At 39.8% G+C, this 24,004-nt stretch overlaps 1 protein-coding gene across 2 annotated transcripts; it reads left to right on the forward strand.

The window, feature by feature from the left end:
• The first annotated feature begins 1,380 nt into the window (after positions 1–1,380).
• Positions 1,381–23,916, forward strand: septin5a (septin 5a). Of its 2 annotated transcripts, XM_061729481.1 has the most exons (12): positions 1,381–1,507; positions 1,648–1,661; positions 15,553–15,643; positions 16,658–16,744; positions 16,959–17,082; positions 17,215–17,349; positions 17,427–17,544; positions 17,631–17,732; positions 20,155–20,251; positions 20,337–20,472; positions 20,610–20,712; positions 22,817–23,916. In XM_061729481.1, exons 1-12 carry the CDS (start codon positions 1,462–1,464, stop codon positions 22,877–22,879), a joined length of 1,116 nt encoding a protein of 371 aa, XP_061585465.1. In that variant the 5' UTR covers positions 1,381–1,461; the 3' UTR covers positions 22,880–23,916. The 2 variants fall into 2 exon arrangements, with proteins under 2 accessions (XP_061585465.1, XP_061585464.1); XM_061729480.1 differs by lacking the exons at positions 1,381–1,507; positions 1,648–1,661 and adding an exon at positions 12,763–13,145.
• Positions 23,917–24,004: the final 88 nt, after the last annotated feature.

A 24,004-nucleotide genomic window follows, 5' to 3' on the forward strand; every position in this document is an offset into this window, starting at 1 on the left:
GCATCAGAATGGGGTAGAAAGGGGATTTAAGTGACTTTGAACGTGGCATGGTTGTTGGTGCCAGACGGGCTGGTCTGAGTATTTCTGCTGATCTACTGGGATTTTCACACACAACCATCTCTAGGGTTTACAGGTTTACAGAGAGTGGTCAGAAAAACAGAAAATATCCAGTGAGCAGCAGGTCTGTGGGCGTAAATGCCTTGTGGATGCCAGAGGTCAGAGGAGAACGGCCACACTGGTTAGAGCTGATAGAAAGGTAGCAGTAACTCAAATAACCATTCGTTACAAACTAGGTTTGCAGAAGAGCATCTCTGAACACATAACACGTTGACCCTTGAGGTGGATGGGCTACAGCAGCAGAATCACACCGGGTCACTCCTGTCAGCTAAGAACAGGAAACTGAGGGTAGAATTCACACAGGCTCAAAACTGGAGAACAGAAGAAAAATGTTGCCTGGTCTGAGTCTCAATTTCTGCTGCCACATTCGGATGGTAGGATCAAAATTTGGCGTCAACAACATGAAAGCGTGGATCCATCCTGCCTTGTATCAACGGTTCAGGCTGGTGGTGGTGTGGTGGTTCAGGGATATCTTCCTGGTACACTTTGGGCCCATTGGTACCAATTGAGCATCATGTCAACACCACAGCCTTCCTGAGTATTGGTGCTGACCATGTCCATCCCTTTATGACCACGGAGTACCATCTTCTGATGGATACTTCCAGCAGGATAACGCACCATGTCATAAAGAACAAACATCTCAGACTGGTTTCTTGAACATGACAATGAGTTCACTACTCAAACGGCCGCCACAGTCACCAGATCTCAGTCCAATAGAGCAGCTTTGGGATGTGGTGGAACGGGACATTCATGTCATGGATGTGCAGCTGACAAATCTGCAGCAACTGCGTGATGTCATCATGTCAACATGGACCAAACTCTCTGAGGAATGTTTCTAGTACCTTTTTGAATCTGTGCCACAAAGGTTTAAGGTAGTTCTGAAGACAAAAGGTGGTCCAACTCAGTTCTTGTACCTAATAAAGTGGCTGGTGAGTGTGTGTGTGTGTGTATATATATATATATATATATATATATATATATATATATATATATATATATATATATATGTGTGTATATGTAAAATGCTGCAGACATAGGAATGATAAATGCTAACTTAAAAAAAAAAATCTTTATATTCAAATCATCTTCCAGAATAAAAATAGGATGTAGTCTATGTCTCCTGATATTTAATGTCCTCTCAGAAAATTGCTGGTTCCCAGCCAGTAGGAACCCTGCGTGTGTGTGAGTGGCTGAGAGTGAGAGGAGGAGGAGGAGAGGAGGAGGAGGAGGAGGAGGAGGGGTTTCCATCCGTCCGCCTCCCGCTGTCTGCTCGGTTCGTGGTTGGGAGAGGAGGCGAGGGCGAGCCGTCGCTTCAGCGAGACCGAGCGAGCAGAGCAGTCCAACATGACGGCCAATATCAGGTACAAAAGCCGGATTCCGGTGAAAACAGGTCAGTGCGGATTCTTGGATTTACGCACGGTGTTGCAGATTGAGCATCAGATTGATGATGTGTTCATGTGTGTGTCTCCTCATCCTCCTCCTCATCCTGCACCTGCGCCTCCTCCTCCCGCATCCTGCGATGGCCAACAGACGAAAGCGCCGAGGTAGGACACATGCTTTAATGTGTTTAATGTGATTTTTGTGGCTATTGTCGGAGTACAATCTTGCATTTGCGTTGCAGCACTATCTTATCACATATTTACAAATCTCATGGCTGCACCCCCACCCCCCCCTCGGTGTGCGTCTCTGTGCTTCATCTCCATATAAAAAGACGACGCGTGTGTCACGGCCATGCCATCACAGGCTGGTCCACACACCCAGGAGGAGAGGGGGTGGGGGGTAGATTTCATTTATAGACTCGTATGTGGGGCAGGTCGGCGCCACAAGAGGCAAGAGGCCGACATGGTACCCATGGAGGCAGCATCCTCCCCCCCCTGTCCTCTTCATCCTCCTCTCCGCTGCCTGCAGCGTTTTCACTGGTTACAGGTCAAACAATGAGACTGAAGGCTGATTTATGGTTCCGCGTTACATCGACGGCGTAGGCGTACGCGGTATGGTGCGCGTCGCCGCGTAACCTACGCCGTAGGTTCTGCGTTGGTGTGACGCGGAACCATAAATCAGCCTTAATGGCTTGGCCTAAACGCGAACGTCACTTCAACACAGCTCCTCACTGCATTTGCTTCAGCTCTCTGCACCGAGCAAGGCCTTCCCCACCATTGTTCAGCTGAGGAACACAGCTGCCAGGCCGCCTGCAGGGGATCTGTGTCTCTAGTGACCCTTGGTCCTCCCCCTCCTCCTCCTCTTGGCATAAACTTTGGGATGACATTACATCATAGTGTGCTTCAATGAGCCTGATAATAGATACTGTACATTTACACTAGATATTCTGGATATTTGAGGGATTCAATCTATTTATAGTAATGACAAAATATGCACATTTAGACTATTTTGTTGTCTGGAACAGTTTTATTTTCTATCAGCACATGCTATAGTTACCAGCAAGAGATTGCAATGAACTCAACCTTCATGGAGATTCAGAGATATTATGACATGGCTTTTTCTTGATTCCTTTATTGATGAATCCATAAACTAAGTAGGACAGCCAGATCAAAGCAAAGAAACGGAGCAGCCCTGTCTTTAGTTAAATGCATCATCGTGAAGTTGGCTTGTATGAGAGTTACATTTTACTAAGTGAATGATCGCTATCAGGTTTAAGATGGGCCCAAATGCAGAACACATGAAACTGTTGGATAAAAGAGAAAGTCTAAAAAAGCACCGTCGGGGAAGAAAAATAAAACAACAAATCAGAGTCCAAATATAAATCCAAAGTGTAAACTGTCTGGCAAAAGACTTGAACCTGGAGCAGGAAGCAAAAATCAGCAGATTGCAAAAGGAAGAAACAGTAAAACAGGAAATGAAGCAAAGACTAATCAAAGACTGGCGGGATCTCTGCAAAACCACTGGAGTAAGAAAACCCAGACCAAAAGATCTTTGTGTAATATGGCAACAAAACCCCTAAGCCATGATTGTTATATTCACTTAAATGTCTCTCATATGGTATTCAAACTTGCACAGTGTCACGAGAGTATTCTTTACGTTTAGTGACAGAATGAAGTAATTCAAGGCTCCAGCTCTGAGAGTATTAGATGGGAGTTTGAGACCCACATTGCTGCAAATGTGCGAGTATTTGGCAAGTGTGGAAGAACTATTTAGAGCTCGTATTGAAAGTAGCCATGTTATGCTAATTTCTAGGCATTTTTCTTTAAATTCTCCAACCAGCATGACTCCATAAGTATTTCAGACCAACAAAGACCAGCAATTACATGGTGAGACGCTTGGGTGAGGATTCTGCCACAGAGCTCAAAGTGCCTTCAAGTGTTTTCTGATTGATCATATCAGACCTCACAATGAAACCCTGTCCTACATGTGACGCACAGATCCTGCCACCTGAGGTCCACATGATTTTACAGATCACGCTTTTTGTGTATTATGTAAACGTGCTCTACAATCATGCATCTTATTTTTTGAGCCCACAGTCCCGTGTAAGATGTATTTCATCTTCATGCATTGTAGATAAGTCGGACATTCTTCCTCTGTTGTGCGGGAACTCCTTGGTGTCCTCCCGGATGAGCTGGAGGAGGTGGCAGAGGAGAGAGAGGGGCCTCTTTAGTCTGCTGCCATCTCGACCTGAACCCAAATAAGCAAATAAACTAACTGAATGGATGGATAAAGTTAATTTCACCGGTTGTGCCACTTTCAGATAGAAAAATAACGGGAAACAATCCAGGGACTCATGTCATGGTTAGTAGTTAGTAATCACGTTCAAGTGACATGTGTGTGTAAACTCATTTTTGTCACCTTCTTAGGACCTCTATTGGTCGAGTCGCTGTTTTCTTTGGGACTAGTTGTCTTTGTGGGGGCCAAGGCTCAGTCTTGAAGTGTAATGTATATTCTGGGGTCATGAGCATAGTGAGAACTCAGGTGGAGATTATGGTTAAGGTTTGTGTTTGATTCTACAAAGGTAATGGATGTCAAGGAAAAAAAAAAGGACAAAAGCAGTGACATTTCATTCAAGTGAGGCGTTAAGTGTTATTTATTTTCGTTTTAATTTGTCTCCTTCAGAAATTAAGTGAAATATTATTGTTATGAGGATTTTAAGTATTAGAATCTTTTAATGAGAAACACAGTTTGAAATTGGTGATATATGTAATATACGTGGTGCGTTTGGCTGTTGACTCAAAAATCCCTCCTACCTACTCAGCTACTTGTGGCCTGGTGGGCCTTTTTGAACAAAAATATCTCATATTCTGAAATACCCACAGAAGTAGAAGCGCTGGGAGACACAGAACATCAGCCTGACTTAAAGCTGAGCTTCTAACCACTGACAGATTCCTGAATGATCATTAATCCTGAATCAGTGTTTTCAGAGGACTCACCCTCCCTTCTTCTCCTCCCACACTGACACCCTATATTTTTTATTTATTTCTTTTACTCATCCATTTTCAACACTTCTCTGATGCGAAGACGCGTTAACGCCATCTGACCTACCCACAATCCTGTGTGCTGATTATTCAGTGTGTGGGCGGATATTAGTTGAACATTTGCCCATCACAGATCAGTAAGAGAAAATCGCTGCAACAGTTTGACCAGCATTTAACTGTAAATACCGCTTCAATGGTCTGATGCAAAGAAATCGTATCAAAATATACAATCAGCTAAGTGAATGTGTTGTTTTCCCACATGAACAAGTTTAAGTGTTTTGTAAACATGATTTAGCTGAACATTTCCATCTTTTTAGAGGACTTTTGGCTTTAAATTGTATTTTAAAGTGCATTACAGACAGCAGTCTCAACATACGGTCCACCAGTTGTTAAATCAGGCTGTTAAATAATAAATAACGACCAAAAAAAAAACCTAAACTCAAGCTGCTAATACATTAATTAATTATTTAATATCATATTTTTGTGCCTCTAATGCAGAAAAACATAAATACAATGAAACCCGCGAGTAACTAGATAGAGGTGCAATAAACAACGACAATAATATCAATACAACTATAATCTAATATATAGTAAATATTACATTACATTAGCAGACACCTTTAACCAAAGTGACTTACAGTAGACGAAAACACAGCAGATCACAAACTCAACACAGTCAAGTCTGCATCCAAATAAGTGCTATTCAGTCAAAATCTGCTTTATAAAATGGAAATCCATAAAGATTAGTCGAGTCAGGAAACCCATGAATCACATCGGCTTTATCTCGATTCAGTTCTCCCTTCAGGGTAGCAGGCGTTGGCAGAGTGGACATCTTCTCTGGTGACCTCATCAATAAGTTGATCTAGTGTTGTCTTTAAATGCACAAATACACACTCCTTCTCTGTGTGAGAAGCGAACACCGTGAGGAGCAGCTGCAGAGCAGGGACCGACCAGTCTCCAGGGCTTGGGTGGACTATTCAATCATAATTGAGCCCTTGTGTAGTTCCTGCTGCAAGAAGCCTTGAGTTGTGGTTTGTTGTTGTTTTTTTTTTGTGATCAATGTTTAACTTATAAAAATAATTATTTTGCCTCGAAGATATATTTTGACATTTTGAGGAATAATGGTGGAAGAGCAGCTAGTGTAGCTGAACGTCCAAATCTGCACAACCTTTTCCAAAATCTCGCTCATTTGTGAAATGTAAAGACTTTAACAAATGAGTTAATTGTGATGCTATATGGTAAACTATGTGTAGCTCAGCAGATAACTCACCACATCACTCCACAGTTATCATTTCCTTTATTGAACTGATGGCTTTAAAAAAGCTGGCTGATGGGTTTTGGACAGAAACTGATTCCACCCTTCTTTCAAAGCCAAACCATAGAAGAAGCTTAGTATTTAATGGGCTGCTGTAAGAGGTGTATTTATCTTCTTTATCAGATTTTGCCAGAAGGCAAAGGAGGAAATTACCCCAAAATGTCAAATAATTGATTTAAGCTGCTTTAGGGTTTGGAAAAGTGCTTTGTACCTCACATTCTCTCATTTTAACCCCACCTTCTAGAAAGCTCTCCCAAGTTCTCAAATATTTTACAAACTTCACAGCGACTCAAACTATGCAAGATGTATTTTAGATCGATTTCTGCATATTTGGCAGACATTTTTGGCCAGCAGGCACCAACATGTTTAAGATTTCAGTTGATAAATTGTTTGACTAAGAATTACCACCCTAAATATACACTATTTATCTACAGTATATCTCCTTGGTAATATTTATGTAGTTTCATGATGTATTATGATTCTTGACCCTAAAAACCATGCAGGAGTTTCTTACTCCGTCATGATCGGTACCTTTTGCTCTCGTTCAGGTGTTTCTTCACTCTGTGCCCTGCAGTGTTTATATGTGCATACTTTGGTTTTTTCATGCTGCAAAAATCCACATACCTGTGTGCACATACAAGTCTTGAAAATGCTTGAATCCTTTTCTTCTCCTAGGCTCTTGGTTTTAGTCATGACACAGCCTCTGCTCTATGTTTCAAAAGGCTTTTAGAAAGTGAGAAAAGGCTGACCCAGATAGCACAAATCTTTGCTAGAAAGAAAGAAAAAAAAAACTTTTTTGTTTGGGATTATAAATTCTCTAGAAATGGGGATCAGGAGTCAAAGCAGTAATCCAATGAATCAAATGAGGAGAATTAAAATTATTTCATAACAGGAAAATGTATTTTATTGGTCAAATCCAAATAATAAAGTTACCTTTTATGAGTAGAAATAAAGACATGGTGTATTTACCCCTTATTGAAGCACAATGTTGGTGTTATTCCATATTTCTGCTGATCTGAAAAAGAAAGAAAACAACTTTTGCTTTAAACTCACTTATGTAATTGCCTTTTGGCCGCGTCACATGATCATCCTCATCAGCATATTGAGTTCATTCAGTTGTCATGGGACATTTTCTCGGACATTTTATGACTGTTTATAATTTGATCATGACGTTTCTAATTCTTTTTTAGATTAATTTTCTTAACAGGTTAAAAATAACCTGCTCTTCAATTTAATCAGCTGTAGCATGTGCATGTAACTTTTACTTCTCATTAAACATTGCATCATCAAAAACAAAGAACAAAATTGAGCTCAACTTTGAGATTATTTTCTTAACCATGTTTTTCTCATTGTCAGCAAGAGCCAGGAGAAGACTGTCCACTATTTTATTTTAATGAAAGAACATTACAAATATGAGATTTTGATGCTGCAGATGCAACCAGCTGTTCAGTGGCTTTGGTCTTTTAGTGGGATTTGTTGACAAAAAGAAAAGTGTAAAAGACAAAAACAACCTTCTTTTGACAAAAAAAGTCCCCTTAACCAAATAAGGCAGTGGCCAAGTTGTCACAAGCATCATTTGTCTTTTAAAGGGACAGATGTAAAAACCAGGCAACAATAGCCAAGTGTCCGTGAGTGAAGCTATTTCATTGGTGCCGAGCAATTACATGATGTTAGATTAGCATCGTAAAGAGCCAAGTCTACAAAAGTTACTCCCCCTGCTGTCTCACCCTTCCTCACCCTTCCTACCTCCACTTATCTCCCTCTTTGTCTCACTTACTTCCAGGCCTGCCATCCAGTCAGCAAGCAACAATTTAGCGGAAGCATTCAGGGCTAATGGTGTGAAAGTGTCATTGGGGGGGCGGGGAGACGCTGGCAGTAAAGGTCACTGCTCTCCACGGCTCCATCCCTGGCCCACACACACACACACACACACACACACACACACACACACGTTTAAAGGCCGGTCATTGCCATGGTGACTAGTTTTAAAGATGCTGAGTGCGTGGACGCAAATCTCCGATTTATCATGTACTTGCTCTTTTTGAAAAACACTAAATCTTGTTCTCTCAGCCACTCCACTTAAGTGCTTCAGTTTGGTGCAGATTCAAACATTGTCCTCAGGGTATATTTATAATCTCTTTGACGTTAGGTCTTTGTCTATTTTGATGTACTTGTTTGTTTATGAACAAATATCTCCAAAAAATGAATGACGCTCCTGATCATTTCAGCTGTACTTAGTTAAACTGCTATAGAGGTTTGGCAAATTAAAATTAGTTTCAGATCCGTTTATCATGTTGAGATCATTCATAAAGTAATAGTTTTATTTATACTGTCTGGTACTTTATGATCAGCATGGTTCAGGACTTTTTTTTTAGAAGCAAAGAATTAATTGGTCTCCGTAACAAAAACCTTTCACATTGAATTGTTTAAGTTAACAGCAATTCCTAAATTAAAATCATTCTTTCATTAATTAGATCTGGCTTACTCGTATTTAGTCACTTAAGTCACAAAACCTGCAAAATGTCCAACTTTACAGCTGAAAAAGGTCTCTATAACTTTCTTTCACATCCATTACAGCCGTTGCGAGGGACAGTTTTTATGTACCTTGTCAGGTAAATTAATATACAACCACAATTTTATGCTTAATTAGTCATCAAATGTGTGACGCTGGGTTTTTTATTATGGGGAACGATTCAGAGTTGTCTCATCACAGGATCACTCTTGAAAGTAGTCAGCAGGAAGTGATGGCATGAAGTATATTGTGTAGTCATGTGCATTTTGGCAGAGGAGCCGACTGCTGTGGCACTTGGAGGGTTGCTTCCGATAAAGTCTCAACTTTGTAAAAGCAAGAGGAAGAAACTGAGAGCTGCCTACGGGGCTGACTGACAGATCTCTGGATCTGGTCGTCTCTGGCCGTCCAACAAGCCGACAGGCATGGAAACAGTTTGCTCTGAAATGAAAACAACTTTCAACTTTCTTCTTTATCTCTGTGTATCCCAATCCATTTTTGTCATGTATAGAGTAGAAATGACAAATATTATGCAGGATTTCATGAATTTGTTTTTAGAGTAAGATTTTAATTAGAATAATGTCTCACTGTGTGGTGTGTCAGTGTTGTATTTACGCCAGAAGACTGTTTTCAAAGTCGAATATATCTTCAGTCAAGTATAATTACATCACAGCAAGTCTGGAATTAACAAATACAGCTATTTTCAGCCACAGTAAAGAAAGTTTGCAGCACTAGGAATGTGTTGTGGTGTCAGGTGCAAACAAAAAGAACATTTGAAATATATACACAACAGAATAAAAAGAGATAACTAAGAATAAAAGAGTCAATAAAAAGTTAAATGAATAAATACAAATTAAAAAAGTTATGTCCAGAACAGTGAGAAAGAGATGACAAGTAGTGCAACTGAATGTGACCGTGAGTTGGGGGGTTGGGGTTTCAGCAGGCTGACTGCAGAGGGGAAGAAACTGTTTTGTGGCATCAGGTCCTGGTCCTGATGGACCCGAGCTTCTTGCCAGAGGGGAGGGTCTGCAAAAGTTTGTGTCCGGGATGAGAGGGCTTGGCTGTGATCCTGGCTGCGCGTCTCCGGGTCCTGGAAACAGGCAGCTCCTGAAGAGGGAGGCGCGCACTGCAAAAACTCAAAATCTTAACAAGAATATTTGTCTTATTTCTAGTTAAAATGTCTCATTTTTAGTCAAAAAAATCTCATTACACTTAAAACAAGACTCATCACTGGAAAAAAAAACAACAATTTTCACCTGTTTCAAGTAGATTTTCACTTAAAATAAGTAGAAAGATTTTTTTTGCTTGTAAAATGAAAGTGAAAGTGAAAATTGTCAAATAAGTGATTTTTCTGGTGATGACACTTGTTTTAAGTGTAATTAGATTTTTTTGACCAAAAATGAGACATTTTAACTAGAAATAAGACAAATATTTTTTCAAAAAGATTTTGAGTTTTTGCAGGTTGCAGCTGATCACCTTCATACAGTAGCTGAGTGGATGATGCACCGCAGCTCGGACTTGTCCCTGGCCGTGGCTGCAGCCAACTAGACTGTTGTGGAAACACTTGACACTCACCGGGAAAGCCCTTTCAATCAGGACAGAAAAGCTCAGAAAACAGTAAAGAAGAAAACAAACACAGAATCTGTTGATTTCCATACTCAAGGCTGTTTCTTCACCTCTACAGGTCATGACACGAAGATGTAATTTCACAACAAGTTACATTAAGAAAATATAAATCAGAGCACTGTTGGCAGCTACAAAGGGGAAAACAGTTGAGATGGGCTGAGTCCTCTTTGTTTAGTTTGTGAATGACCAAGGCTTTAAAATGCTACTTTAGATACAGTTAATTAATCTTTAACTCAAGTGTTTCATTATGGGGTGTTTTTTTTCCAATTTATCTTATTTACTTTTCCAGTTTCTCTGCACTCCTGTCAGCTGATGAGAAGCAGACTGTACAGTAGCTTTCTTTGTGTATTCAGTCGCTCCTGTTAAACAACAGTAGAAGGGTTTGTTTTTAGATCTTAATAAGCAGTTAACTTCTACCTGAGAGTCTAAACTGAGCAGGTGACTAAAAACCAATTTCCAAGACAAGAGTTGTCCATGTTATGGGCGTGTTTATGTGAACCTTTTCCAATAGAAGTGTGACTGTAAGATTATATTTGGTTTATCTTGTGTTTGCGTGCATGAAAGGGAGATGGGACAGCTGGCTGCTGGGAGCGACTGACAGTGGGGGGTTTAGCCGGGGGGCCATTGTAAGTCCATTTAAAGACATCTGTTCCTTTATTCTACTGAGACCGGCCCTCCCAGCACCCTCACACACTAAGTCATCTGTATCTACCATGAGCTCAATTCTTTAATTAAACATTGCACTTCAGTCTGCCCTGGATGTGCATCATCCCAGCTGAGAAAAGCAGCTTTTTTTTCTTCACGTCTATGTGCAAACTATGGACTTTCTGACCCAGCCGAGTCCTCTGTCTCCCTCCTGTGGTGTGGGGTGAGTCGCTCACATCCTGTACGTGGCATCAGCCCAGGGCGTGTCAGTCTGGAGGGAGAAAGAGTCCAGATTCTTTTATTTCAAAGAATGTTTAGGTTCTGCTGCCCACATCATGTGTGAGTCAGACACGCCCACTGTGTCCACACACACGCACACGCACACGCACACGCACACACACACACACACACACACACACACACACACACACACACACACACACACACACACACACACACACACACACACACACACACACCGCCGCCGTCACATCTGGAATCAATCGGGTTCAATCCCAGCCATGAAATACCTCAGTTACCTCTAGACACACTCATACACACACAAATGCTCCTAAAGAGCCCAAAGGAGACAGCACGGTGGGCGACTTTCTTTACATCATTTTGGTTCTGGACGAGCCGTCCAGACCACAGCAACTCCGTGGTCCTTCTTTCTTTTGAAGGATTCACATTTGCATGATCACACAGCACCAAACGTGAGCAGAGTCTTGCACAGATGCAGAAACAGAATTTATTTTAAGAATCTAACAAGACACAATTGACTATATTAGGATAGATTATCAAATCTAATGATTTATATGGGAAGCTTGGTTGAATATTTACTTTTCTGGGAAGAGATGACGCTCACGTTCTGTATATAGATATGAATCCACAGCAAGAAACAGAAACTTCAACACTTAAGGTTGAAATTAGGGGTTCAAGTAGTCTGGTTCTGCTCAATGATTCAATTTCTTCGTTCAAGAGAAAGTATGCATTAACAGGAAAAAAGAAAACATCTGTTTTTACTGTGTTACTGCACATCTGTGCATGAAAGAAAAAATGACGCATTTACAGCTATAAAATATTGTTTGTTCTTCCACCTCTGTTAACCCATCAGTATTAAAATATTCTTCTTGTTACTATGTTACAGTAAATGTTCATTTTAATTGGTTATAAGGTGGCACAAATGGAGAATACATGTCAAGTTGGTACAAAAGTACAACCAATCTTTACCTGAAAAGGTAACCCATATCAGTTGATGACTGGATTCAATAGTCACAAAAGCGATTGAAAGATTTTCTTTTACATATTCAAAACTGCTTCTTTCTTTAACAGGCTACTCTAAATCCCAGAAACGGATGTATCAGTTACCTTGTTTTGTTTGAATTGATGACAAAAATGCCTGAATGTGAGTGCGGTACCCGAGAGAGAGAAATTGAAATCTGAAGACGGACCAGTTTTTCCTGCAGAGCATCCCTCATGCCAGAGTTTAGAGTATAGAAACCTTCCACTTCCTGCCCTGAAAGCACCAGAACTTTTAAGAATATTGTGAATATTGAGGTTCTCATGGTGTCTTATTTCTACCAGTCCAATGTCTAACAGTTGTGACCTGGAGGAACCTTCCTAGTTCCTTTTGTAAATAGTCCCTAGGACAGGGAAGATGCAGCTCTCACTCTCCTCTCGTGACTTACGGATGCTGGTCAGGAGCTCTTGTCACCTGAGATTTGCAATAAAGCACTGAACCCATCCCACCTGAAAGCACAGATCAACACACAGACGCATCAACTGACAGCTCAGTTAACGTTATCATCTGATAATCTCGCTACATTTGTCTGTACTTGCACGTTCACATTGTTTGAAGTGTTGCTTTTGTCGCTGTCAAGTTTGAGCAAGTTCTTTTATGTTGCAACTTCTCCAACAAAGGCAAAGCATCCGCGCTCTCTGTCTCTTTCCCTGTGAGCTGTTACTCATTTCTCACAGTGTAAAGATTTAGTTTTCAGCCGTCTGAGCTGGGGGAGGGAATACATGCTGAATGAATGAGTTCCTTTTAGACTTTCTCCTTTTCCATCCCTCCCTAGTTTCCTCCCTCAAATTGCCACCTCTCTCTTGCTCCCTCTCTCCTTTTGCCTCTCTCTCGGAGTGAGAATTCATCCATACCTGTCTGAACAGGGAGAGCCGGATTGCTGTAGGGCAGAGGGAAAGAAAGAATAATAATAATAAAAGAGGAGTCAAGCTGGAAAAACAAAAGAAAGAAGGATAGTAGGAGGAACGTGTGTGAAGAGAACAGGAACTGGAGTCTGTTATAGACCAGTTTATTGAGACCTTCACATTTGCTTTTCCCCTTTCCTTTCTGGGCGTGTTTTTTTTCTTTTTTTCTTTTTTTTTTTAACTCTCTGAAACCAGCGGCTATTCTGGTCAGTCGGTGTCGGAGTGGTTTAGGATGGATGCCATCATGCTGCAAGAAAAACTGGTGGAACGGCTTTTGTGCCCGCGAGTGAGAACGGCCAGACAGAAGGTAAAGAGCTGGATGTGTGGAGAGAAACGTGTGCCGGCATAAAGTGTGGAGAAATGTCAGGAAATCATAAATTGGTACAAGGAAAATTACTGGCTGAGAGCTCAGCAGGATCTCTGTTGTTGTTGTTGCAGCATTTCTGTGAAGGTGTTTTGGCTCTTTTTCTGCATTGTCAGGTTTACTGATGAGACAGATGTGTGAGCAGTTTTGTCAGGAGTTTGTCCTTCAACTTTGACTATTTTTTTAGGCCTGTATTTTGTATAGATATGTGTTTGTTCTTGTTAATGTGATTGTCACCCAAGGGGGGGGGTTGTCGGAAGTCCCCGTGACAAGTTCTGACAGCCTATGAGGACACTCGCTGTGTGTTTGGCTGGTGTGTTTGGAGAGTAAAAAGAGCTTTTCACGTCTTTTGAATGTCGCTACTGTCTATCCGTGAATGCTCTCCACAGGCCTCGAGTGTGTATTTATATTTACACATGTCAGCACGTCGTACTGAGGCGTAAAGACGACCCTCTGCCAGATGCAGCAGGAGCGAAAGCCACTGTCCGACACAGTAGGAGACTGGTATCCCGTGGTCCTGTGTCTCCGTGAGGGATGCAGGGGAAAGACTAAGGCGCTGGTTATTCTCAGACACTCTGAGAGGAATGCTTTGCACGTGTTTTTCCATGCAGTTGTAGATTTTTCTGTCTGTTGTGGTAATTTTATTACAGCAGACGCTGTCACATCCAGTTTATCTTCACATTAAAAATCCTCCAAGTTATTTGGCTGCTTGAATCTTTTTTTAAACTCCACACTTAACCCAGAAAGTGACTGAGTGGAACAAGTCAAAAAGATCCCAAACCAACAAGCTACAGTATCAGCATGTGACAAAGGCAAACTTAACTTAAATGGTTGTTCCGCTTCTTTGTGTTAAGATCTAACTCTTGCAACAACCTGAAAAACATGTTTGTTGCATGACCAGAAAAAGACCAGTGGAGCCATAAAAGAAACCAAATGTTGTCACGGTGTTGCAGAATTAATCAAACGCAACTGCCTTAAAGAGCTGACCGTGTGACATTCCTTAGTGCTTATACACGAGCTGCATGTATGAGTGTAGCTGTCTACATTTGTGAGGTGTGGTTTGAGTGTTTCGAAATTCCAAGTAATGATGAGAACCACAGGAGTTTCTGCTTAAACACTCGGGGTAATGGCAAGAATTCACGTGGTTGTACGAGCTCTTTGTAGGCAGAGAGGCAACTTTAATTCTCTTATATAGAAATAATGTGTGAATTGAAGCTGCAACAAAAATAAGATGCCAAGCAGGTTGATTTGCCATATTTTTTTTATCCATCCATTTTCTTTACCTGTTTCTTCCTATTTATGGTAGCTCCTTCAGGGGAAAGGCAGGGTACAGCCTGGACAGGTCACTTACAGGCACAACCAGACCCGCTCACATTCACTCGTATGATCAGTCATGCAGAGAACACGTTAACTCCACACAGAAAGATACAATTTTTTTCACTTCACCTGTACAAATACATCCAGATCATTTGTTATTTATGATAATGTAAGTAGGATAATTGTTATTGTTGATCAGAATCCATCCAGCCAATGCTGCAGCTGTGGCTCAGCGGGTAGTGAGTGTCCTCCAAGCAGAAGATAGTAGATTGATCCCTCGCCCTGCCGTGTGTCAAAACACTGAATCCTCATTGAATGAGTGTAAAAAATCCAAGTGCTATTGTACAGAGTGTGAATATATGATATAGATGCTGTACTTTGTGTGAGTAGATAAACGACAAACGTATTTTGCTTCATCATGGCTTTTACTTCTGTTCATTGCACAACATGAATAGCAGTAAAAAAAAAAGTAGAAGCATTTTCTTTTAATAAATTTTAAGGACGTGTAAAATTATTATAATAGATGCTCTTAGTGTTTTGTTTTTTTTTGTTCAGTAACCTCTTATTTCATGATGAAGCTGAACATTTTAGTACAGTCAGTAAGTAATCAAACACAGCCCTGCGGCCCCTACGATGCTGAGACTGACATATTTACACTTGTTCTCAATTTCAGTCGACCAAACAATCAAGTCACGGTAAAAATATCAAGGCATTAAATAACAATTTCTCTGGGGGGTTGTCAGTTTTAAACACTTTTACCCTAATTGTTAGATAATAGTGGTAAAAGTCTGAATCAACTGTCTGAAACCTAAAATGATGTTTGTCTGACCAACATTCAGAATGCAGACCTTTTGTCCTTTTCAAATCAGTAACTGTGTTTCTGCTCCACATCCGGAGCATTTGATTCACTGACTAAATAGAAAACATTAATATTCAATAATTGTAGCACAACATCAGTAATATTTTTCTTTCACAAAGTGCATTTCGTCACTAATCCCGTCTGTTCTCTTCTGGTCCTGTTTTCCTGCTCCAGGAGAAGCAGTATGTGGGCTTTGCAACGCTGCCCAACCAGGTCCACAGGAAATCAGTGAAGAAGGGGTTCGACTTCACGCTCATGGTGGCAGGTCAGTTTCTGGTTAAAGAGAATGCAAACATGTGAAAATCTTAACCCACTTTCCCACAGTTGCCGGTGTTGTGGACCTGCCTCGCTGATAAAACCTGCCGTCATGAAGGTCTAACGGTTTTAGTTGCAGCTGTTTTGGAGGGTCAGAGTGGAGCGGTCTTCCTGAACTCAAACATACCCTCCTTAAATCAACCTTTATTTGAATTCAGAGAAATCATTGAGAGCAAGTCCTCATTTACAATGATGCCGAATGTACAACAACCATATAAAAAGAATAATACAATAAAAATAAAAGAGAAAAATTAAAAACAGTTACAAACATGAGTAAAATGGTCAGCAATCAAGGATTTGAATTGACCAAGCTGCACAAATGTTTCCAACTTCAATGCATGTTGCAAAATTTTCCAACTTTGAGCCGCGCAGCAGCTAAATGCAGTTTTTCCAAATTCAGTCCGTGGACATGAAACTTCCAGCATAAGAAAATCAGAGGAGCGGGTTGAGTATCTACCATTATGCCACCTCAGTAAGGAGCTAAGGTAATGAGGAAGCCTTCCAATTAGGGCTTTATAAACAAAGAGAAACCAATGCCTATCACGTCTGACAGAAAGGGGAGTCCACCCAAGTTTTTCATATAAGATGCAGTGATGAATCTTAGAGCTGAGTGATAAACAGCATCAAGTGATTTTAGGGTGGAAGCAGATGCGTGTTGATAAATAACATCGCCATAATCCAGAATTGACAGGAAGATCTGCCTCAATAACCCGCTTTCTGCAGGACATAGGATCTGTATTTATAAAAAATACCCAATTTTCTGATGCAGCTTTGTAACAAGTATGGTAATATGATGCTTGAAAGTGAGTTACCAAGATATTTATAGTCTGGAACCCTTTCAATAAGTCCTTGACATCACTGGGGTGTACAACAATTCAAACTCTGTGGTGAAACTCTTTCTATACCTCAGAATTCATGCCTCTGACTATCTTTTCATATTTGCGTGTGTCTTGATACGCTGCAGGAGAGTCCGGGATGGGAAAATCCACTCTGGTCAACAGCCTGTTCCTCACAGACCTCTACAAAGACAGAAAACTACTCAATGCTGAAGGTTATTCCATCAATCATCTCTATCAGTAAATGTTTTAGCTCTTTTTATGCCTCCTGCATGTGATTTGTCTTCTGGTTGGTGAGCTGGATTCATCTTATTTAGCTTTGGCCCACGATAAACGTTTCCAGCAGATCTCAAGCTGCGTAACAACCAATGTTCTTCTCACCAGCCTGCTTTCGCTTTCACTCATCCTCACTGTGTTGATGCTTTCCAGAGCGCATCAATCAAACCGTGGAGATCATCAAACACACTGTAGACATTGAGGAGAAAGGAGTGAAGCTCAAGCTGACCATTGTGGACACGCCGGGGTTCGGAGACGCTGTCAACAACAACGAGTGGTGAGCTGGAAACAACTGCTGTTCTGATGAGCCTCATCTAGACTGTGCTCTTTAATTGGGAGCTAATCAGAGGAGCTTCTAACATAGTCTGTTTTGTGCCTGTGTGTGTGTGTTAATGTGTGTGTTCTCTAGCTGGAAGCCAATCACAGACTACATAGACCAGCAGTTTGAGCAGTACTTCAGGGACGAGAGTGGGCTGAACAGAAAGAACATCCAGGACAACAGAGTCCACTGCTGCCTTTACTTCATCCCTCCATTTGGGCATGGGTAATGACCCACTTCACAATACATATGCATAAACGTAAACTACTGCTCTCCTCCTCACTCTGGAGTTCTCTTCACAGGCTGCGTCCGGTGGATGTCGAGTTCATGAAAGCTCTGCATGAAAAAGTGAACATAATTCCTCTCATCGCGAAAGCCGACTGCCTCACGCCCAACGAGATAAAAAAGCTGAAAGACAGAGTGAGCTGAACACCTGCAACGCCACACTCTGCTTTGATGGCCGTTGACCAAACTCCTAACACGTGTGTGTTACTACACTCTTTCAGATACGAGAAGAAATAGACAAGTTTGGGATCAAAGTGTACCAGTTCCCTGAATGTGACTCGGATGAGGATGAAGAGTTCAAACAGCTCGACAAAGAGCTGAAGGTGAGCCTGCCTGAAATCCTTTCATTCATATATGACGCTCAGCTTGGTTGGGTTTATTGTAGGGGTGTAACAATATATCGTGCCACGAAATTTTGCGATACAAACTGGAGGTGACAAACTGAATCGCGATATTGGGTTATTAATATTAATATATTGTGTTGACTAGAAACGCGCATCCGACCGCGCCTCGACCTGCGGACCAAAATCTTCCTCCGCTCAGAAGAAACTAGTACCATTTTGCGGCCCCGATCACAGGACTCTTGGGGGTTTTAAGCTCTGAACCTTTACTTATGTAAGGCTGGTGTAGAGTTAAGCCTTACCTTATTAAATTAAACCTTTTTAGTAGGATAAACACGGGACAACTTCTGCTGAGTTGGAGTGTACTTTAATTTCCGCTAAACAGCGTAGGATTTTAGAACTTCAACACAGCAGCTAGTGCTGTATCACTCCACCCAATCTAAAACATATTAACAACTACAGATAAACTGACTAGTGTCATTATAGTCCCTGATTTACATCAGAATATAAAGAATATATTTATAAAATAATGAACCATGAATTACCAAAATAACCTTCTTAACAAAAATAAATCTCCTCTTACACTTATAAGGTGAGCATGAATCAATCTTTTTTATGATGTAAAATTGTACGTATTTATTTACTTTTATTTATTTATTTAATTTTAGTTCTTACATTTCTGGAAAAGAAAAAAGTCAAATCATACATGAAATAAACTATTCAGTTTGTGGCTAAATATTTGTACTTGTATGAAACTGAAGATGCATAATGCAAACCTGACATTTACTTTTAGTTCAGTTTGTGGGAAATGGTTGGCCTGGCTTTCTCTTTAAAACTTAAACAGTTATAAAGCATTACAAACTGTAACAATAAGGCAAACGCACAGTATTTTGTGTCTTTCAAATAAAAGACCATTTTTTCCAGTCATATGTTCCTCATGCAAAGTTGTTAAAAAAATACTGCTATAATATCGTATCGTTATCGTGACCTCAATATCGTGTATCGTACCGTATAGTGAGATAACTGTATCGTTACACCCCTAGTTTATTGTCATTTGAAGATTTATTATCAATTTGAGAAGGAGAGCATCCTGTTGCCCACACTGGCTTCTAAAGAAAATTGTAAATACTTAAAATATTTTTTTCCTGTACTTGATGTAAAAGGTAAAAACTTGAGGAATAAGATTTCATTTTTAAAATTATGTGTAATAATTAAAAAAAAAAAGAATAAGCTCACTCCATTCTTGCTTGCTTCTCTTGTGGGTTTCATTCTCTGTTGCGGCCGTGCAGCCTGTTCTGTCTCACAACTAATTAAACAGGCCACGTTGGGATGAATGGACGCGCTCAGGAACGCCATGCAGCCGAAACCCTTTAAGAAAGAGATAAGCGGGTTCTGTCAGGTCTGGTAGCCTTTATGCTGGTAGATATTTTCTGTTTTATGCAGGAAAAAGTGAATGTAGTTCTTTATCTTCCCTCTCAGCTGATGTAGGTGAATAGGGTTTTGTTTTCCCTCTCTTAAGCGTCCTAGCGGCTCTGCAGAAATGTCTGTAGTTGTGTCTAATCCGAAACCTTTGGATAATCCAGATTTCCCTGAGTAGTTTACAAAGGAACACTTTGTTTAGTACGAAGTTGTTCTAGTTAAAATGCCAGTACCTTGTATGTTGTTTTTTTTTTTTAAATAAATGATGTCATGTTGTTTCTGTAAGGTCTCACTCGAAGCCAACAAGGTAAATATTTCTGTTCCAGAGCTCTGTGTCCTTTGTGCATCTCTGTTGTCTTGTGAGAAACTGTTGAACTGTAGACAGTTCACAGGTTCAAAAAGTGACCAAAATAATAATAAAAAAAAAAATCAATCAATTTGGTTCAATTGCCGCCAAATGTGTTGGGTAATGTGTTTTTGGATGTTGCAAAGAAATCGTCTCCTGTTCTGCTGGCAGAATCCGATCCAACATGGGCAATTACCCTCAGATATTTAAATGGATCCATAAAACCTCAGAGAAAGAGATGTTAAGACCTGAGAACTACTCTAAAGCTATAAATGTAACCACATGGCTGAAAACCATGAGGTCAAAGCAAAAAAGAAATAAATAAAATGTCTGATTTGTAATTTTGGGAAGTGTGTCCTCCTCCTTTTGTGAAGCTTTTGAATTAAAGTCTAGCAGCAGTTCAGAAGCGATCAGTGTGGGCTTGTGACATGAATCTGGTCGTTGTGAAAGTTAATCAAGAAACTAAACAACAAAGCGTATTTCACCTGTCTCAAGAAGGATTGTCACGGTCCTCTTGATCTGCTCTGTAGCCTTTTGTGGTCGTGTGTAAGGCTGTGAATGTGCACCAGCATGCTCACTCAGCCTTTTCTGGGGCAGATGGAGGTTAAAACGACACCCTGTCCTTGTGTCTCTGCGCAGGAGTGCACTCCTTTCGCTGTGATCGGCAGTAACACGGTGGTGGAGGCCCGAGGACAGAGGGTGAGAGGAAGACTCTACCCCTGGGGGATTGTTGAAGGTACGTCTTTACTCCAGCACGCCAACGGGTGCAGTGCAAATGTTAACTTGGATTATCAACTGAACGAACATATTTCTGTCCTCAGTGGAAAATCAGTCCCACTGTGACTTTGTGAAACTGAGGAACATGCTGATTCGTTCGCACATGCACGACCTCAAGGACGTAACCTGCGACGTTCACTACGAGAACTACAGAGCGCATTGCATACAGGAGATGACCAGGTTTGTGTGTGAGAGTCCCGTGAGAAATGAAAGCCTGGGAATGGGAATGTTTTGTAAATATCTCGGCTGCTGATGGTTACAGGTTTTGTGTGTCTGCTTCACTTCTCTCCTTCTTCATCTTCTTCATCATTTCTCAGTAAACTGGCTCAGGATAACCGTATGGAGAGTCCCATCCCAATCCTGCCGCTTTCCACTCCAGATGTGGACACTGAGAAGCTAATCAAAATGAAAGATGAGGAGGTACAAAACAACTTTAGCATCCTTTTTTTTTTTTTTTTTTTAATCATAAGTGGATTTGAAAGGGGTTGCAGGTTTGTGTTTAAAGTGATTAATTTAAGGCACAGTTAGTTTGTATTCAGGAAGATACAAATCAATATGCAATAGCCTCCAAAACATTACAGTTTATTACAAGATATGACATCACAATTTAATATAATGCAAATTGAGGATTAAAAATGAAGGTGTTTAATCAATCAGTCAAAGTTTATTTGTTCAGCACTTTTCAAACAACTTGCGGCACAAAGTGAATTACATATTTAAAACATTAATGAGATAAATATTTTAGAAATTGTTTATTGTCCCACGATGAGGAAATTCAAAGACAGAAAGTATGAAAAATTATGATAGATATAAAAATGTAATAAAACAAAGTGCAGCATGCAAAATTTTGTTAAAATATAAGAACAACAACATACTTGACTATTCACAGTTCCTGTATATGGTTAAAGTAAAGACTATACAATGAAGATGGAGAATGAACAGTGGACTGGAGACAATGAGACATTTCACAGACGGGTTATATTTCCAGTTGTAAAACGTAAAAAAAACCACCAAAAAACATCTTTATTACAGCGCAAAACAATGCGTCTCAATAAAACTAATTATAAAATGATACTTTACGCAGAAATGTGATCCATGACAAAACATGCAAAAAACACAAGGTAATGAACTTAAGTATCCAACAGACAATATTCAAAACAACTACGATGGTTGCAGAATTGCCAACAACATCTTGGATCAACAAGTTTTTACTGCTAAACCGACACCAGTTGTTCACTAGATAATATTCAGCCATTAAATGCATAGTGAAATGATGTGATACATCCCAATAAGGTTGGACACAATTCAATATCATACAAAGAGGCACAACATTTATATAATTCCAGAAAGTAAGACAAAAAAATATGACTGAATGTATTGCAGCAGGATTCAGTGCTCAATGAAACAAAACGATAATATCATATCATGATACACACAGAATAATATAATGACAAATGTTAAGAAACAAGATTTAAGCATGTTTACCGAAGGCTCAGAAGAGCAAAATGTGACCAATAAATTCTAATAATGTGTACAAAAGAGAGCAGATTTTCCTCTTTTTGAGGCTGAAATAACCAAAACATATAAACAGTAATAATTACAGATTTTTTTCTAATATTTGAAAGAAAGAAATATTAATCAAAGTTCCACAAGTTTAGTCCAATATATTTATTAATACAGTGCAAATATTGTACATAAAATATATATAAATTAAATGCTTGTTGGAATTTTCTATTGATACATATAGTTTGTGTATTAAAATGTACAGGACTGTCTCAGAAAATTAGAACATTGTGATTTTCTGTAATGCAATTACAAAAACAAAAATGTCGTACATTCTGGATTCATTACAAATCAACTGAAATATTGCAAGACTTTTATTATTTTATTATTGCTGATCATGGTTTACAGTTTAAAAAAAACTCACATATCCTAAGTCAAAAATTTAGAATATTCTGGGAATCTTAATCTTAAACTGTAAGCCATAATGAGCAATATTGAAATAATAAAAGGCTTGCAATATTTCAGTTGATTTGTAATGAATCCAGAATGTATGACATTTTAGTTTTTTTAATTGCATTACAGAAAATAAAGGACTTTATCACAATATTCTAATTTTCTGAGACAGTCCTGTATTTTATTTTGTGTTGTGTTTGTTTCAAGGTTGACAATTTCTTCTGCTTAGAAAACAGTTTTAACATTATTAAACATCCAGAAAAAGATTCTTTTTTTTTTTTTTTTTAACTTTTCCCCCTCTTTAGGGGTCACCAAACAACTTGTGCAGCACAAAGTGCTTTACAGGTCATCGTGTTCCACATATTGATTTGGAGAAGGGCTTTGTTGTTTGTTTGTTTGGTTGTTTGCTTTTTTAAAAGCCTATTTTAATATCATGTTATAAATGTACTTCAATCATATAACGCACCTTTAACTTTCCGCAAGAGTGTGATACATTGAGGGTGTGGTGATGAGGACACTTTAACGGACACTTTAACTGACACTTTAACACTTGAACCCTCTGCTGCAGCTGAAGAGGATGCAGGAGATGCTGAACAAGATGCAGCAGCAGATGCACGATAAGGACCAGTGACGTCTCTGGACCAGACCGTTGCAGCAGCACCTCCTGCTGTTTCTCTCCCTCAACTGACATTTAGACCTTTAGACTTGGATATAAAGTGTTGGTGGCAACTCTGAATCCACATTTCCCTTTATTTTGGTGCTTCATTTTATCCGTCTGTTTGGGAATATTTCCTTTCTACGAAACCATCCATTTGTTGATTTGTACCCCCTCGCTGTGGTCCTAACACAAATAATATAAAGGCATAATTTAACTATTTAGTGTACCTTATTTATAATGCAACTCTAAACCTTCTGATTATAATGTGAGAGCGTGGTGGGAAGTGTTTTGTAAAGAAATTTGGATTGTTTGTGATGCTGGATTTTGATATGGATGGTGTGTTTTCTTTTTAATTATGCGATTGTGTGTTTGGATGTGTGTAACGAAGTTTCCTCTGAAGACTAGGTATCAGTACGTAAGATTTACTTTTTCTCACCGCACAATGTCACACAATAACTTCTCTCTTATTAACTTAACTCTAAAGTTGTTTATATTTTCTTTTCTTTTTTTATATACATGAGGCTCGACAAAGCATTCTTCTCACAGCATTTTTAATCTAATGCCTGAGCTGAAAATGCACTTATTGCCAGTGGCTTACTGTGACCGGGGAGCTTCTGACGTGAAGCGAGGGCTTGCGCAGTACAGGCTGCATGTGCAAGCATGCTGTCATTCCTCATATCCGCTGAACGTTGTGGGCTTATTTTTATTGCTTTATAGCTGATTCCTTGTGCTTGTATCAAATGCATCATGGGTGCTGTTTGCTTTTGCTTCTACATGGTGGTAAATCTCTACATTAAAAGAGTAAACTGCTATAAGTGCTTCAGTTTCAAATTTCTCTCTTTCCTATGCCATTGGAGTTGTGTGTGCTGTATATGGTTGAAGATTTCTTCAGAGAGCGTGCGTGCATGTGTGTGTGCGTGTGTGTGTGTATTCTGCCGATACTGATGACTTGTACATACTTTGCCTGAAGGCTGTGAGCTCAGTCTGTGTCCTATTTGCAAAAGATGTGACGAATAAAGTCCAGTTTCTTGTCATTCCTGCCTTTCTGGCACAGTGTTGGGTTTTTTTTTTAGAAGGTTATTTGAACACAAGCCAACA

The sequence above is a fragment of the Cololabis saira genome, chromosome 9 (genome assembly GCF_033807715.1).
Source record: "Cololabis saira isolate AMF1-May2022 chromosome 9, fColSai1.1, whole genome shotgun sequence".
In the NCBI taxonomy this organism is placed as follows: Eukaryota; Metazoa; Chordata; class Actinopteri; order Beloniformes; family Belonidae; genus Cololabis; species Cololabis saira.

Coding starts and splice junctions, on each gene's coding strand:
- septin5a (XM_061729480.1), top strand. CDS start 13,071: ATGGATGCCATCATGCTGCAAGAAAAACTGGTGGAACGGCTTTTGTGC. Junction 17,083..17,214: donor GCTGTCAACAACAACGAGTG/GTGAGCTGGAAA, acceptor TGTGTTCTCTAG/CTGGAAGCCAATCACAGACT. Junction 17,545..17,630: donor TAAAAAAGCTGAAAGACAGA/GTGAGCTGAACA, acceptor ACACTCTTTCAG/ATACGAGAAGAAATAGACAA.